This window comes from Hemiscyllium ocellatum, chromosome 37, assembly GCF_020745735.1.
Source record: "Hemiscyllium ocellatum isolate sHemOce1 chromosome 37, sHemOce1.pat.X.cur, whole genome shotgun sequence".
Lineage (NCBI taxonomy): Eukaryota > Metazoa > Chordata > Chondrichthyes > Orectolobiformes > Hemiscylliidae > Hemiscyllium > Hemiscyllium ocellatum.
Genome location: NC_083437.1, coordinates 23,746,951 through 23,761,138, shown reverse-complemented (window position 1 = coordinate 23,761,138; position 14,188 = coordinate 23,746,951). Strand labels below are relative to the sequence as shown.

Here is a 14,188-nt window from a genome sequence, read left to right as displayed (position 1 = left end):
CTAGCTGTACAGGCCAGTAGCAAAGAATCTCAACACTTCAATTGGTACTGAATCTGTCCAGACCTAATCATAAAATGTGAACCATGTGTTGACATAAAATTTTAGTCAGGTCTAAGGTGACAAATTTGAAGAGTATTGGCAAGATTGTTTATTTGAGGGAAATCATTTTCCTTTTAAATCACTGTAACACAATTGTCTTGTGAGAGTAGCATGAACACTAAACAGGAGATAAGTACTCAAATGAAGACTAGCAACACTGACTGGAAGTATTTCACTTGACTATTTACAACAATAATGGTGAAGACAGTGCTGCCTAGACAAACAAGCCTGGTTGTTTACTCTGATAACCAGTGGCAGCAGGTATGTCAGAACTGCAATAGGCAAGTTCAAACGAGCTATGCTCTGCAAAATACCGAAAGTTACCTTGAGCAATGTTTATGGATTTGTTTATTTCCTTCAACATCCAAAATATCTTGAGATCAACCCCAAGCTATTTTTGTTCAATAAATTAAGTGCATCTTTCTTCTTATATCTTGGCCAATACATTAATGAACTTAGTTGCCCTTCCTTCAAATCTGTTTCATGATGTCTAGAAGCATCCAATACCCAAAATGGAGTCGAACCAGTGACGTGTACATCTCCAGCTCCTGGGCTTGTGCTTGCTCCTTTCTGTACAGTCCAAGATGGCACATGCCCCTCATCACCACCACTAACATTGCACTTATGTTCAACAAGGTTTTCCGTTCAGATCCTCAGCTCTTTCGCCTGCATCATTTTCTGCAGAATGCGTCCAATTTTGTTGCTTACCCAGTCCTTCACATCAACACCTAAGTTTGATAATTACAAATTGGTCCAAAATGCAAAATTTCCAAAACCACATTGTACACCAGAAAGAACAGAAGCCCCAGCAACAAATCCCAGGATCCAGCCTTCGAGTTCAGTATCATTCCCTTAACGAGTACTTGTCACTTCATATCTTAGCCAAAACCTTACAAACATCCAGGATAACCTATTCTCTAGTGCCTTAATTTTATGCAACAATCTTGGTTATGGGTCTTTGTGAAAAACTCCGGGGTGTTTATCAGCGATGATTTAGTCAGCAGTGCAACGGCCATTGAGATAGAAGGCTGTGAATTCAAGTCTCATTCAAGAGATTCAAGCACAAAGTTCCAGGAGGACAGTCAGTGCAGTACTTAGAAAATGCTGCACTGTAGGAGGTGCTGCCTTTCTGCCGAGCTGTTAAAATGCTGAGACATGGTTTTCTTCCCATGATGGATGTTAACAATCCCACAGCATCATTTCAAAGAGCAGGAAAAAAACCTCCAGCATCCTGGCCAATATTTATCACAGCCAATATCACAAAACATAACTGACCTTACTGTGCAGAAATTGGCTGCTTCATGCCCTACATTAGAGACAGAGTCATACACCACCAAGAACCCCTTTAACCTACGATATCACACCAGCTATTGAGTACCTATCTACTCTAATCCATTTTTCAGTGCTTGGCCCAAAGCCTTGTACATATGACATTTCAAGTGATTATCTAAATACTGTACTTGAATATGCAGTGATTCTGTCTCTTTCAGGCAGTGAGCTCCAGATACCTAGCATCTGTTGGGTGAAATAAATTCTTCCTTAAATTTCCTCTAAACCTTCTGGCCCTTACCTTAAATCTATGCCCATGGGTTATGGATCCTTCTAAGGGGAAATGTTTCTTACTATTTATGACCCCCATTGTAGCATACCCCAATTAGGTCACTCCTCAGATTTCTCTGATCAAAGGAAAACAGCCCCAAGCTTATCTAGTCTTAAAAGCTTAAACTCACCAGCTCAGGCAAAGTCCTGTAGATTCCTCTGTGCCCTCTCAAGTGCAATGACATACTCCCTATAGTGTGATGACCAGAACTGCACACAGCACTCTAACTGTGGCCTAACCATATCTCCATCATAATCCCTGCTCTTTTATTCAATACCTTAACTAATAAAAGACAAGTACTGCATATGTGTTCTAAATCACGTTATCCACCTATCAGATCGCCTTCACGAAACTGTGGTCTTGCACAGCAAGATCCCTCTGATCCTCTGTATTTCTCAGCATCCTGCATTCATCATGTACTCCCTTGTCCTACAAAAATGCATCACCTCACACTTTTCAGGATGAAATTCCATTTGCTGTTGTCTGGCAATCTGATGAGACCATCTACGTTATACTGTAGTCTACGGCTTTCCTTGTCAACATTTATCACACCTCCAAATTTTGTATCATCTGTGAACTTACTGATCAAAATTCATACATTCATGTCTAGGACATTAACGTACACTACAAACAGCAAGGGATCCAGAACCAAACCCTGTCGTACATCATTAGACACAAGCCTCTAATCACAAAGACAACCTTCAGCAATCACCTGCTTTTAAACCAAATTTAGATTCAATTTGCTCTGGATTCCATGGGCTTTTACCTTCTTGACTAGTCTCCCATATGAAAAAGCCTTACAAAATCCATACCAACTACATCCACTGCACTTCATCCACACAATTCGTTATCTCTCGACATCTGGATCAAACCTGTCAGACATGATGATTCCCTGATAAAGCTATGTTGGTTTTCCTTGATTAATCCTTGCTTCTCCAAACTAAGATGATGTCCATGAGAAATTTCGATAGACTCACTGGCCTTTAGTTTTCCGGTTTATACCGATTAACCTTCTTCAACAATAAAGGTGCCACACTAGCTATTCTCCAGTCAAACACAGAAAATGCTGGAGAAACTCAGCAGGTCCGGCGGCATCGGGGGGGGGGGGGGGGGGGAGTCGACGTTTCGATTCTTCAGAAGTGACCGGTTTTCTCTCCACAGAAGCTGCAGGATCTGCCGAGTATCTCCAACAATCTCTGAGCGTGTTTCTTCCTCAGGATCTCAAAGAGTCATCACGGTGAAGGGAGCCGGCAGCTCAAATTTCCGAGAGCCGCTTTGTTGACGGGGTGGTCACAGTGGGAGCTGTCTCTCAGGGATCACACACAGCATCAGGCTGAGATTTCATTTGGATTTTTAACCCATTGGCAGTTCCGGGTGTCACAGAGACTCAGAGACCTCACTCCCGGGCTCTCAGCGACACCCGGAGGGGATGGAGCCGGTGAGGGAGAGGGATGGGGAGGTCGGCTTAGGCCCGGCACCGAGCCGCCTCTGCCCCCCAGGCCCGAGCCGGACACCTCGGCCCTCCCTCCCTCCCTCCCGTCCGTCCTCCGCCCGCAGGCCCTCGGTGTTTACCTCGACATGAAATCCAGTCCCAGCGCCTTCTGAACGGGATCCTGGCCGAGCAGCCGCACCGCGGATCGCCACCCCGGCGGGATTTCGCCGCCTGTCCTTCCCCGAGAAAATGAACCGAATCCCGGCACCACGGAAAAGCGACGGCGGCGCTAATATGGCGGCCACGGGCCCGGCCTGGTGCAGCAGCTAAACCCATCCGGGCGTCCGGCCCGGGCCGCTCACACACTCCCCCTAGTGGCTCCTCCCGGATATCCACCATGTGCTCACACACTCCCCCTAGTGGCTCCTCCCGCATATCCACCATGTGCTCACACACTCCCCCTAGTGGCTCCTCCCGGATATCCACCATGTGCTCACACACTCCCCCTAGTGGCTCCTCCCGGATATCCACCATGTGCTCACACACTCCCCCTAGTGGCTCCTCCCGGATATCCACCATGTGCTCACACACTCCCCCTCGTGGCTCCTCCCGGATATCCACCATGTGCTCACACACTCCCCCTCGTGGCTCCTCCCGCATATCCACCATGTGCTCACACACTCCCCCTCGTGGCTCCTCCCGCATATCCACCAGGTGCTCACACACTCCCCCTCGTGGCTCCTCTCGGATATCCACCATGTGCTCACACACTCCCCCTAGTGGCTCCTCCCGGATACCCACCATGTGCTCACACACTCCCCCTAGTGGCTCCTCCCGGATACCCACCATGTGCTCACACACTCCCCCTAGTGGCTCCTCCCGGATATCCACCAGGTGCTCACACACTCCCCCTAGTGGCTCCTCCCGCATATCCACCAGGTGCTCACACACTCCCCCTAGTGGCTCCTCCCGCATATCCACCATGTGCTCACACACTCCCCCTAGTGGCTCCTCCCGGATACCCACCATGTGCTCACACACTCCCCCTAGTGGCTCCTCCCGCATATCCACCATGTGCTCACACACTCCCCCTAGTGGCTCCTCCCGGATACCCACCATGTGCTCACACACTCCCCCTAGTGGCTCCTCCCGGATATCCACCATGTGCTCACACACTCCCCCTAGTGGCTCCTCCCGGATATCCACCATGTGCTCACACTCCCGCTGGTGGTACCTCTCATACCAGCTCCACCAGTTCATTAAGTCCTCTCGTTGCCTCCAGTTTAACATGAGCTGTTCACTCATTCACTCCCACTTCAATTCCCAGCTACACAGCAGGAACTGGCGTAACTAATCACATCTGAATGGAAAACTCTTTAACCCCAGTCACCTCCAAACGAAGCAGACCCTAACAGATGTAAAATTTGGAGGTGCTGTTGTTGGACTGGGGCGTACAAAGTGAAAAATCACACAACGCCAGGTTATAATAGAACAGGTTTAATTGGAAGCACTAGCTTTTGGAGCGCCGCTCCTTCATCACAACCATTTGATGGTTGTTGTGTGATTTTTAACTTCTAACAGATGTATGTTAGTTTACAATGATTGTCAGTGTCAATGCCCACTTGCTCTCAGGCCACATTTGATCTCTTCAGTCTCACTTGACAAGAAACCCAATCTGTCTCGAAACTTTGCCAAAATATTTCCCTATCAACCCATTAGATAGTCCTGATGGAAGAGTCATCTGACTCAAAATACTGATTTCTCTGCACAGATGCAGCCACACCTGAGTTTCTCCAGCAACTCGTTTTTATTTGCAATCTCCAGCGTCCACAGTTCTGTGTGGACCAATAAAGAGGTGGAGATGTTTTCATGAGAGCGAGGAGGTTTTGGGATGTCTGAGGTGTATAAAGTTTTGAGCGGCACAGGCAGGATAGTTGGGGGAGGAAACATCTCCCCTTAAAAGGAGTCTATAACAAAGGAGTATTGTTTTAAGGTTAGGAGCGAGGGGTTTGAGGAAAGTATTTTTCACCTACAGTGCTCTGGATGCCTGGAGTTCACTGCCTGAGAGACAGAAATCCTCAAGGCACTTAACTATTTAGATGAGAAGTTGAAACACCATAGCACACAAGCATTTTGGACCAAATGTTGGAAAAAGTATTTAGAATAGATGGATGTTTGATAACCAGTGCGGATATGATAAACCAAAGGGCCTGTTTTTGTATTGTAAACAATATCACCGGTCAGCCAAATACTCCTCTCATGCATGCTGAAGGTGAGCATGGCAGTCATTATTTACAGGGATATCCAGCACTGGATCAGCCATGTCACTTCCTGAGGAAATGATGGTGGTAATAATCCTGTGTCCTAGACAAGACTTCGACAGACAATGGGTTCAAATTCTGTGACAGATAGTGAAATATAAAACAATGATGACCTGATGAGCATTAAAAGAACATTTGATTCCCTAATACACTTTAGGGAAAGAAATCTGATGTTGTCTGGCCCACTTATGACTCCAAATCCCCACTCATGTTGTTGACTCCTGGGTGTCACAAGAAATGACCTGGCAGGCCAATCAGTTCAGGTGCCCAGCCAGTGATTCCTTCATCTGATGAACAAATAAAAGAGAAAACCCTGCCATCCACAAACCATAGCAGCAAATGTTTGCTAACACAATCTCCATAAATCAACACCAGCTCCGAATTCCCCTCACATTCAAGGTAAGGTATTTTAGAGTTGCTTATCCCACCTACAGGTGCATTCATGGCCCGGAAATTTGCAGCCCAGCTCCAGCCCTCAAACACAAATCACCAAACTGCATATGATTTTTTTACCTAAGCGTTAAGAAGCTTCAAATATCCCTGCCTCATGTTGGGGAGCTTTGGTGGATGAATTAGGGTCAAACATAAATAAACTGAAAGCAAACCCTGATAGAAACCAATTCTTGGGATAATCAAATAAATATCACCCTCTCCCTTTCCCTGGGCAGCTACACAAAGACCTTTTTACACTGGGACACAGCATGGGAAGTGGGACCAACCAAGTTACTCTCGGTGGGAGTCAGCACAGACAATTGCTACAAGATCTGCTGTGCTCTAATCAATCTGATTCTTTTATGATTCTATCAGCAGGCAACAACCAAAGTAACAGCCAACTATCATGTTTTCAGTAAACATTACATTTGTTTTCTGTATTTTAGACCTGGGTTTCTGGTTGGAATTGGCCATTCTCCACCATTTGTTATTATGGCCAATCATCTAACTGAATGGCCTGTTCCTGCTTTCCCCCACCCCCTTATCCTTTGATCCCATTCGCCCCAAATGCTATATCCAATTCCTTCTTGAAATTATACAATGTCTTGGCCTCAATTGGAATTCGTTCCCACAGAAAACACAGGCTCATTGGGTGAATAAATTTCTCATCTCAGGCCGAAATGGTTCACTCACTATCCTTTGACTGTGACCCCGGACTCCCTCACCATTAAGAACGTCCTTCCTGCATCTATCTTATCTAACCCTATTACAATTTTACAGGTTTCTATGAGCTCGCCCTCTTTCTGAATTCCAGCCAACATAAGTGATTCAACCTCTGATACGTCAGTCTGTGTTCTCTCTTTAGCAAAGACATCCTTTCTCAGATAAATGAGCAAAACTGCAGAGTACTCTGGGGGTGGTCTCATTGAGGCCCTGTTTAATTGCAGCAAGACATCCTTGCTCTCCAACTCCTTCAACAGGTAACACAGAAATTCCACTCCACCACAGCTTTTCCCAAGCCTCAACTGACCAGACTAGCTGTGATGTGGTCACTAACGGACATGAAACACATATATCCCTGTCTGTGTGTGTGTGTGCGTGTGTCTGTGCGTGTGTGTGTGTGTGTCTGTCTGTGTGTGTGTGCGTGCGTGTGTGTGTGCGCGTGTGTGTGCGCGCGTGTGTGTGTCTGTGCGTGTGTGTGTGTGTCTGTCTGTGTGTGTGTCTGTCTGTGTGTGTCTGTCTGTGTGTCTGTGCGTGTGTGTGTGTGTCTGTGCGTGTGTGCGTGCGTGTCTGTGTGTGTGTCTGTGCGTGTGTGTGTGTCTGTGTGTGCGTGTGTGCGTGCGTGTGTCTGTGTGTGCGTGCGTGTGTGTCTGTGTGCGTGTGTGTGTGCGTGTGTGTCTGTGTGTGCGTGTCTGTGCGTGTGTGTGTGCGTGTGCACGATCCTTCAGCTTCCAGACACAAACTGACTCAGCAGCTCAGATAATCAGATGTCACTTTCATCTAGGACTCCCATCCAGGACAGCAACTTTTCCCAATCCCATCCAGACAAACCTTGGGAACTGAAGTCAGGGTCTGTAGTTCAGTGTGTAGCGAGCAATCACTGATCTTTGACACTTACCTCACACCCAGGCAAATCTTTCATTAGTCAATCCTATGAAATTCCAGATAGCTTTCTCTCTTAGCAGGACAGAAAGGAACAAGAATAGAGGAGGTGTGGGATAGAGGCGGTGTGGGATAGAGGCGGTGAGGGATAGAGGAAACTCGGAGAGCACAGGAGAAAGTGAGCGAAGAGGGGAACAAAAGAAAGTAAATGATGGAATAGGAAAGCTGAGGGAAAGACACAGAGGGAGAGAGTGGATGGATATCAGTGCAAGAGATGGGACACAGCCGTGGAGCAGGAGAAAATGTACATCCATTAAAGTGAAGAGGGAGAGTCTCTGTGATTTGTTTTTGTTTAAAACATGCAACACTTCCAGCCACTTTGAAAACTTTTGCTGTCAATCTCTGCAAATTTCAGTAACAGAATTTGGACCAAATCAGGCTTCCGTGTCCAGGCTGGAGAGGTCCAATTTAATCGCATGCTCCAGTTCCTCTGTCCCTAGAACCCAAATCTTAACTTTTCAAGAACTTGTTACATGTTTGAAGCTTCCCAGGGAATTTGCTTCCAGGGGTCTGGTATCCCAACTGAACAACCTTCTCCATAATAGAAAATCCCATTTTGCGCTCTATTTCCTTCAATGGTTTCAAATCTGTGACCTCGGTCAAAGGCTGACTTACCAAACGGTTAGCAGCAGCAACTGTTGGAGGCACTCGGAGTTAGCTCTACTTAAGAATGCCAGGTCATAGCTCCCTTACAGAAACAATGACCCAGCTAACAGTAGAGTCAGAGATGTACAGCATGGAAACAGACCCTTCAGTCCAACCCATCCATGCCGACCAGATATCCCAACCCAATCTAGTCCCACCTGCCATTACCTGGCCCATATCCCTCCAAACCCTTCTTATTCATATACCTATCCAAATGCCTCTTAAATGATGCAATTGTACCAGCCTCCACCACATTCTCTGGCAGCTCATTCCATACACGTACCACCCTCTGCGTGAAAAAGTTGCCCCTTGGGTCTCTTTTATATCTTTCCCCTCTCACCCCAAACCTATGCCCTCTAGTTCTGGATTCCCCACTATAATGTGTCTCATTTTCATAGACATTCCTGCACTAGTGAAGTGTTAACTCAATTACATTGATATTATAGAAGAGGCATTATGTAAAAACTGCATTGTGTTTGATTGACCAGGTGTATGTCATGTCATAAAAAGGCAGCCAATGACGAAATACAACATAACAACTTACAATTTGGGTTAAGCTGTAAACAGTATTGGAAGGAAACAATGAGACAGACGTAGGCAACAAAACCTGCAATCTGACAAATAGGATTCTCACAAAACTCCCTGCTTGCCGACATATTCACTCATTCCACAGCACAACAACATCACCCCTTTCCACTCCATTTCCTGTGAATGAACCAAAGTCCTCAGGAGGATTTCAAATGCTTCTTTCTCCAGCCAGCATGCCCACCTCTCCCTCACCCAGCAAGTTACTGCATTTCAATATTAAAAAATCTTTATTCAACGAATTCCACACATAATTCTCATTCAACACAGTCAAGTCCATAAAGTGACCAAAAGTCTTGGGAAAAGCAAATATCCGTCATAAACATTTAGTTAAAATGGGAGTAAAGTCAGCCATGGTGAGAAGTGTTTGCATCAAGTATTCACATTCCGTCCTTAACTCGAATGTACAATGCGTGAAAACACACCATTGGGTTCTCGGCCATCACCCAGTGCATCATGGAAGCCTTCTTCTCTCCTTCGCTTAGCCAATGCTGCCAGGGACTTAAATGTCTTTGGTTCATAAATGGCCAAATCCGAAAGGACTTTCCTGTTCAACTCCACCTGACACTATTAAACATGGAACAAGCATTTCAGTTAGCAGAAAAGCACCTCATACAATTTTCAAAAGTAGCTTTATGTTTCAAGTCATAGGATATAAATGACTTATTAAAATGCAGTCCTGGTCATTGGGATACCCACGCTCAGAAGATAGAGAGAGAGACAGAGAGAGAGAGAGACAGAGAGACAGAGAGAGAGAGAGAGAGAGACAGAGAGAGAGACAGAGAGAGAGAGAGAGAGAGAGAGACAGAGACAGAGACAGAGAGAGGCTCAGGGAGAGAGAGAGACAGAGAGAGAGAGAGACAGAGAGAGAGAGAGAGAGGCGGAGAGAGGGAGAGAGACAGAGAGAGAGAGAGTGGCTCAGGGAGAGAGAGAGTGTAAGACAGAGAGAGAGAGAGATAGACAGGCAGAGAGAGAGAGAGAGAGAGAGAGAGAGAGAGAGAGAGAGTGGCTCAGGGAGAGAGTGTGAGACAGAGAGAGAGACACAGAGAGAGAGAGAGGCAGACAGAGAGAGAGAGAGAGAGAGAGGCAGACAGTGTGTGAGCTGGTAGTGGTTTAACCAGAGGGTGACCATGCCTCAGGAGAGTCTCCCATGGTAACCTCAGCTGGTGCAACAATGTGTTGATGAAGCCACACCAGTTAGGCATGCTCAGTTCATTGTGATACTCAATTTAGAAATACACAGGAAAGGTCCACGTCAAGCCTGGTCAAACACCAACATTATACCACTGATCATTTTGGAAAGTTGCTAACGATCCTGGTCTTTGACCTTTGACTGCACTACTCTCAAACCTTGTCTCTGCTTCAGCAGCCATCAGGCAGACTACACTCTGGGCCACTTTCTGTCAACACCTTTGGCAACTTAATGTTTATGTTTGTTCGCTGAGCCCTGCAACATATCCACCTCAGAGAGTAAGCAGCTCAGGTTGATGCTCTCGAGAGAACAATGGATATGCAAGATGGAACTGAATGTATTGATGGTTCTGCTCTTCACCGTCATTTCTAACCTGCAACTGAATTCCTTTAGCGAGATCTATTCTTTTTCCCCCAAAATGTTAATACACAAGATGGAACAAAATAAGTGATCGTTCCTGCTCTAAATATTTACTTTAGCTTTCCTGCACTCTTTTGGACTTCACATGGCAGAAAGATGAACCACTTACAGACTTCGTATTTTCATGGCGCCCATCCTAAAGCTTTTCAAAAAGGAAGAAAGTTGTTTTATTTTGCAAGCAGAAAGCCTTTTGCTCTCCAAACAGTGGTTGTGGCAATGCTCAGCATGATTCTAAAGCAGCAACTTGGAATAATGATTTTTTAAATACAAAAACAGTGACTGTTGGCCAAGGCACTGGGAGAACTCCCACACTGGTCTTTAGTCCTGTCAGCTGGAGTTGCCCGACACCACATACAAAAGTCAATGCCTCTGTTGTGTCCTCAATTGAAGTGGCAGCTAGATTGTGTCCTGAATGGGCCTAGAGTCCACAAGGTGCCTGCTACCAACAGAATCAAATATAATATACAGTGCCAGAGACTATGGCCTCAATTAAATTTAACCTGTTGACCCTTGAAAGTCAGTCAGGTCCGTTTAGACATGCAACCTCACCTTAACCAGGTTACTGATCAACATGGGGTACTTCAGTCCATGCTCCCGGGCGGCAGCTGCTATCCTGTTTATCCAAAGCTGAAACAGAACAAAACAGTTTTCAAGATCTCCTTTTAACTGGGTTAATACAGGAGGTTTAGGATAGGTACATTTTCAACGGAAGTCAGGTGAATCAACTTCCTATTTGTAAAACAACTGTAGATGCTGGAAATCAGAAAACCCCCCAGAAATTGCTGGAGAAACTCAGCAGGGCTGGCAGCATCTGTTCTGAGGAAGTGTCACTGGACCCGAAATGTTGACTCTTGATTTGTCTCCACAAATGCTGCCAGACCAGCTGAGCTTTTTCAGCAATTTGTTTTTGTACTTGCCTACTTGTGCCCATTCTGATGATTTAAAATACAGCATCTCCCTAACGTGGGTTTGGGTTCACTCTCTCTTGCAGTCAATAGTTCAGGTTTGTAAATCTATTAAAGTGAGGCAGCTTTGTGCAGCAGGTGGGATACGGCAATTGGGGGTGAGCAATAAATGGAAGTCTAGTGCCCGATACCCAATTCCTATTAATCTCCAAACACCAGCACACTTAAAACAGAGACATAATTACCAGGAACAATACTTAACAGTTACCCGCTGAGGACAGGCAAGGTGGGACTCCAGGGGAGGGGATAACTAACCACGATGAACCAAGAAAGGAAAGGATAGTTCCAGATTGAAAGAGAAAAAAATAACATGGCAAAGTGATAAACAGGAGGTTTCAGAAAGCTCTAAAAACGACCAGACAAAAAGCAAGTACACGGAGGGCAAACGAGCAAATAATATAATAATAAACAATTACAGTTTCTGTAAATTTATGAAAAGCATGATAGAGACCAATGCGAACATAACTCCTTTAAAGAAAAAGAGGCTGGGGAAATAATAATGAGGAAAGAGCAAATGGCCAAGCAGTTGAAGAAGTACTTTGCATCAGTCTTCATCGGGTGGACATTAACATCATTCCAAACTTACTAAATAATCACAGAGTTAAATGTAGAAGGAGGGGGGTGGGAGGAGGAGGCGGAAGACTTGGGCAAAAGGCCCTGATGGGTTGCTTCATAGGATTTTAAAAGAAATAACAACAGACATGGTGGATGCTCTGGTAGTAATCTTCCAAGAACCTTTAGATTCGGGAAAGTCCCAGATAATTGGAAAACTGCCAATATAGTACCCTAGGGATGAAGACAAATGTATAAACTAGTTCTTGCTCTGTTACTCTGAAGGTCTACCACTGTGCGTGGACTCAACTCTTGATCATGGTCCTAAAATATTTAAGAGAGGCTGTTTGACCTGAAGCCTCACAGTTCACCACCTTCCCATTCAAACTGCCTCCTGGTTGTATTTACTCAAACCTTCCCAAGTGTACAGATGACCGAACCTCAAATTTGTTCAAACAGACCCCTTCTCTCCCCACGGGCCTGACCCACAGACTGTGACCATGACTGGGAGGTAGATATCTACTCGGTACGACTTGCCGATCTTTAGCAGAACCACATCAGTTCCTACGGCCCTCGGAGGGAGGGCTGGCTGCCTGTCAGGGTTCACTCGACTGCCCCGGCCCCTGCCCCTGCCCCGGCCCCGGCCCCTGCCCCGGCCCCGGCCCCGGCCCCTGCCCCGGCCCCGGCCCCGGCCCCTGCCCCGGCCCCGGCCCAGTCCGTGCGGCCACCCCTGGTCTGTCCCGCCTGCCCGTTTACCGTCCTCATGTTCCGCTTCTTGAGTCTCCTGGCCTTGGTGGAATAGAGGAAGGCTCTCCTCACCGCCCGCAGAGCCAGGCTGTAACATCGGTTCTTCCTGCCTCGGAAATGCTGGGGAAAAAAGAAAGACTCTCATGAGGATCGGGTCTCAATGACATGGGAAAGGCCCGGGACAGCCAAAGGCATCCAGCAGGAGGTCTCAGGTGCCGGACTCTGATTCGATTCTCTCACCCACCCGCTAGGCCAGGACCCGATGCAGTTTACTTCGGCCTCTCTCACCCGGGCATGCTTCAACACCTCCTGGACCCGCCAGTAGCGGTCAGGCCCTCGGCTCCGGATCCAGCGGGACAGCGACAGGAAAACCATTAGTGGCTCCGGAACCCTCCGCTTCTCGCCAAACTCGGCCTCCTCTACCACACCGGGTAATGATCCTCAGTGAGCTCCACCTCCAGGTGGGCGGAACCTCAGCTCCTGCATCAACCCGCGGCCTTTTGAAAATGGCATCACTCCTTGACAATGCGATGTTTCTTTTAGAACGCGGTGTATCTGTTTTAGAACGCGGTGTATTTCCTTTAGAACACCGTGTTTCTGTTTTAGAACACGGTGTATTTCCTTTAGAACGCGGTGTATCTGTTTTAGAACATGGTGTATTTCCTTTAGAACACCGTGTTTCTGTTTTAGAACACGGTGTATTTCCTTTAGAACGCGGTGTATCTGTTTTAGAACACGGTGTTTCTGTTTTAGAACACGGTGTATTTCCTTTAGAACGCGGTGTATCTGTTTTAGAACATGGTGTATTTCCTTTAGAACACCGTGTTTCTGTTTTAGAACACGGTGTATTTCCTTTCGAACACCGTGTTTCTGTTTTAGAACACGGTGTATTTCCTTTCGAACACCGTGTTTCTGTTTTAGAACACGGTGTATTTCCTTTAGAACACCGTGTTTCTGTTTTAGAACGCGGTGTATTTCTTTTAGAACGCTGTGTATCTGTTTTAGAATGCAGCATAACTCCTCTAGAACGTGGTGTATCTCCCTTGAAATATACAGTTTAAAAACTTTATTCCACTCCTCTTCATATTTTAACTAAGCCAGCGGTTCCAATAGAACTCCAGATCCCTGTTCAAGCACTCCTTGAGCCCTGACCACATTCTGGCGATAATAATGAAGTGTTCTGCATTAGAATCGGCACCCCCCCCCCCCCCCCCCCCACCCTAGTTCCAAGCTGTTCCAGTAAAGCTACAGCAGTGGCATTCCCCACAATGTGAAAAATTGCCTGGATATATTCCATCCACAAAAAGCAAGTCAAATCCAGCCTGAGAATCACTGCCTCACCCATCGATTTTCAATCATCACTCAAATGATGGAAGGTGTCATTGGCAGTGCTATCAAGGCGCACTTCCTTACGGTGAGACTCCGTTTTGGTTCCCCCAGGGCCACCAGATCCTGACCATTACAGCCTTGGTTCAAAATTGTCAAAAGAGTTGAATTCTGAAAGTGTGCTGAGAGTGATGGCCCTTGACATCAAGG

General features: G+C 46.4%; 2 protein-coding genes across 3 annotated transcripts in view; both read right to left on the bottom strand.

The window, feature by feature from the left end:
- The window catches only part of ube2j2 (ubiquitin-conjugating enzyme E2, J2 (UBC6 homolog, yeast)), a 39,475-nt gene extending 35,978 nt beyond the window's left edge, over nucleotides 1-3,497 (bottom strand). For both annotated transcript variants that reach the window (XM_060852153.1, XM_060852152.1), the window contains exon 1: nucleotides 3,272-3,497. The gene's annotated coding sequence lies outside the window, so the exon portion shown is untranslated. The remainder of the gene's footprint in view (nucleotides 1-3,271) is intronic.
- Nucleotides 3,498-8,987: 5,490 nt separating this feature from the next.
- Nucleotides 8,988-13,113, bottom strand: mrpl20 (mitochondrial ribosomal protein L20). The gene is made up of 4 exons (XM_060852154.1): nucleotides 12,941-13,113; nucleotides 12,662-12,772; nucleotides 10,938-11,015; nucleotides 8,988-9,343 (listed from the first exon to the last, which is right to left on the bottom strand). Exons 1-4 carry the CDS (start codon nucleotides 13,025-13,027, stop codon nucleotides 9,170-9,172), a joined length of 450 nt encoding a protein of 149 aa, XP_060708137.1. The 5' UTR covers nucleotides 13,028-13,113; the 3' UTR covers nucleotides 8,988-9,169.
- Nucleotides 13,114-14,188: the final 1,075 nt, after the last annotated feature.

Excerpts from the sequence above, each read along its gene's own strand:
- mrpl20 (XM_060852154.1), bottom strand. The coding sequence starts at position 13,027 with ATGGTTTTCCTGTCGCTGTCCCGCTGGATCCGGAGCCGAGGGCCTGAC. Across the intron at positions 12,773-12,940 it reads AGGTGTTGAAGCATGCCCGG|CATTTCCGAGGCAGGAAGAA; the intron begins GTGAGAGAGGCC and ends TTTTTTCCCCAG. Across the intron at positions 11,016-12,661 it reads AGAAGCGGAACATGAGGACG|CTTTGGATAAACAGGATAGC; the intron begins GTAAACGGGCAG and ends GTTCTGTTTCAG.